At 35.3% G+C, this 3,173-nt stretch overlaps 1 protein-coding gene across 1 annotated transcript; it reads right to left on the bottom strand.

Annotated features, from left to right (window-relative positions):
• Positions 1-737: 737 nt before the first annotated feature.
• LOC138308668 (glycoprotein 3-alpha-L-fucosyltransferase A-like) lies at positions 738-2,012 on the bottom strand. Its single transcript, XM_069249703.1, has one exon. It carries the CDS (start codon positions 1,881-1,883, stop codon positions 738-740), a length of 1,146 nt encoding a protein of 381 aa, XP_069105804.1. The 5' UTR covers positions 1,884-2,012.
• Between the last annotated feature and the right edge of the window lie 1,161 nt (positions 2,013-3,173).

Raw genomic sequence — 3,173 nt, 5'->3', positions numbered from 1 at the left:
GTTGTTAGATCTAGTATTACAGCAGTCGAGCGGAATAACAAGTTTAAAATAATTAGATTGTACCTACCCTTATAATTCAGTCTACTATAATTGGTTCTTCAAAGTCAAGTCAGATATCACTTTAATTGGGCTGATAAAACGTACTGTAAACCAATGAGAATGCTCGTTACAAGCAATTTTACAGGGTTACATAGAATCTTACATGAGTCCGTGAAGTGGATAGGGATATCTCAACCCAAGTGAAAGATTTTTGCCGAGGGTTGACGGCCAGAATCTTTCACGAGGGTTGAGATATCCTGTCTACTTCACAGACCAAGACTCATGGTTTTCCCATAAAAAAAAATGATGAAATTCCATTCGGTTTCCAGCTTTTTCATCATGCCATTATCGCAGGAACGTCGTTATGCGTCATCTACAATGCGCACCGCAGTTACGCCGCGTGTATTGATAACGTGACGTTATGGTCTAGCACGTGTGAGCTGACTTACAACCCCTGTGTAAGATAGATATATTTTCCCCTAGCAACCACGGGATATCCGTGTGAAGTATGGAAAAAAAAAAGAATCATTCACTGTCTTAGAGGTGAGGACAGAAGATTTCAACCCAAGGTATAAGATTCGAAAGCAGTTAAACACCCGGCAAAGCCTCGTGTTTGACAACTTAAGAATCTTATCCCTCGGTGTGCGATTTTCCTGGATCACCCCAAGGGAGTGAAAGATTTTATAAATTCTTCATCTCTACATATGAAAGTATTCTTTATCACTTACCGACCAACCACGACATGAATCGTTCATCATATATTTTTTGGGGTCTATGATAGTCTGAACCTTGTGCGGAGTATGCAGAGCGTCACAGAGGTACTTAAATGAGTCCAAGGTAGTTTGTATATCAATCTTAAACTTTGTCTTCCATTCAAAAAATCCATTATATAATGTCTTGTTAGTACTTAACATAATCAGATAGCTTCCCAAATCCTTTGCACTTTCAAAGTCATGTATATTTATGTATGAGGATCGTGGAAAATGTCTTCGATTCGACTTCCAGTTCACAATTGGAACTGTATTTAACTGTAGCGTTATCCAAAACTTTTCCGTAACATAGTCTCTACAATACGAATTTTCGAATACTAGACGGAATTTGTATTTCTCTATGGAACATCCACTTGGGGTATCGCAAGATAAATTTCCACACTTTCCAAAGTAGTCAATATCAACGTACTTTGATAGCTCTTTGATATATCTATATCTATACACATCGTCTACACAATTACTGATTATCGCTATCACCATTTTCGATTTGGTCACTGAAAAATCCATGTTATTGTATTTGGCCGTCGCTTTTATGATTTCCTTTGGCGTCAAGGGAGTGAACTCGCCGTACGGATGTTGTATAGTCGCATCCGTACGGTACATCATCGTCCAGTTAAATACTCGTTTCCATGGTAGTCCTGTCACGTGAAGATGCACCGGGGGTTCCATGTTGAAAATGACCCATACTTGACTCGGCCTTCTGTAATCCGGCTTTGTTTCCCATAGCCAAAGGTCAAGATAATGGAAGACAACAGCGTCTGCAGTTCCTACTTCCTCACGATGTGATGTTGCCATGCAATCATGTTCACTCTTTTCTAAACCTATTCGTACATCTTTTATCCATTTAGATTCCAAAAAGAACTTCGTCCATAGTAATATTTTCTTTGTGGTCTTGTTAACAAAATGAACTTGGTTAAATTTGATGATATTTTCATCACAGTTTTCAGTTTGACACGCGTCATAAGTACTATCTAGCCACAGCCACACATATAACATACATAAACTTCCAAGCACCAAGAACATATACTTCCGGCGGAAGTATTTTATAGTCAGGGAAGCGGCGCGTTTTTCCATTGCTCAATCGTCAATGATACTCAATGAATGCATTTGACATTCGTAAACCTTCCGGTCGTGGCTCGAATATGTCTGGTGCAGGTCCAATGCACTCCTTTGAATATTTTTGATGATCTTATCTTTGCCGTCACTGATGTCGCTTGTGTCACTAAGAAATGAAAAATTAATACATTATACTTATAATAATTCTCAAACATCATTTATTTATATAATGATATTCAAAATATCTTATTAAATTTTAAACGAGTAAAAATTCGATTTGATCTGTCTTATTGAAAAAGTCCATCTTTTTTTCCAGCTTATGTACAGGCGATTCCCGCCTTGTTGTTTCGTAGGATTTTGAAGATTTGTGCATTTAATCAACACCTTGAATTCTCTGTGAATTCTCTCATAACGATATCGGTGACGCATTTTATTAATTTTTAACTGAAAATGCTGAGATTACCGATAGTTTTGGAAGATATTTGTACAAGATTATATCAAATATATTTGTTTTCTAAAAAGAACGTCTCTTGAATATTTAATATTTGCAATATTCAATGAGTGAATTTTTAGTTTAAACGTATTTTATTGCAAACAAATTTACAAAAGGATCGGACACAAGTTATTACAACTTATAAAAGCCCTTTCCCAACAACATTGACATATAAATAATTACAATTGCTTTAAATACATATAAAGTTAGATAATGAATAAATATATGAATATATTTTTAGAGAGAGAGAGAGGGAGAGAGAGAGAGCATAACATTTTTATTATGGATGGGCAAAAAATAAATATATATATTGTGCAAAATAATACAAGCAACAATAGTATATATTCAATAAAGCATATACTGTGTAACGATATTGATTTCTCAAAACCTTTTGCTGCCCTTTATAAAATTTTGAACATATATGAATAGTTCCGAATTGGTATTTGAAGATAGTTCTTGACTACCAAATAGCATTAAGTCAAGATCTAAGGGAATATTCAAATTTAAATTATTCAATTTCTGAACTAAAATGTTTCTTTCTATATCAAAAAGGACACACTCAAAGAAAAAATGATAAGCATTCTCACATAAATGTCCACACAAACAGCTCGGAGTTTCTGCAAGGTTCACTCGAAATAAATCATAATTTAAGGAACTACACTGGTGCCTGAGCTTAGTATGAATAATATTAATTTTGCGGTCGCCGATACCAAAGAAGGGAGGAGGAGAGATATGGTTAAGAGGTTTTAGATAATTTTTGAAAATGGTAATTGAAGCTGACGATCTGACAGAATTGTCTAGGGATTTCCAACAAC

Source organism: Argopecten irradians, chromosome 15, assembly GCF_041381155.1.
Source record: "Argopecten irradians isolate NY chromosome 15, Ai_NY, whole genome shotgun sequence".
Taxonomy (NCBI): domain Eukaryota; kingdom Metazoa; phylum Mollusca; class Bivalvia; order Pectinida; family Pectinidae; genus Argopecten; species Argopecten irradians.
This window is presented reverse-complemented; position numbering and strand designations above follow the sequence as displayed.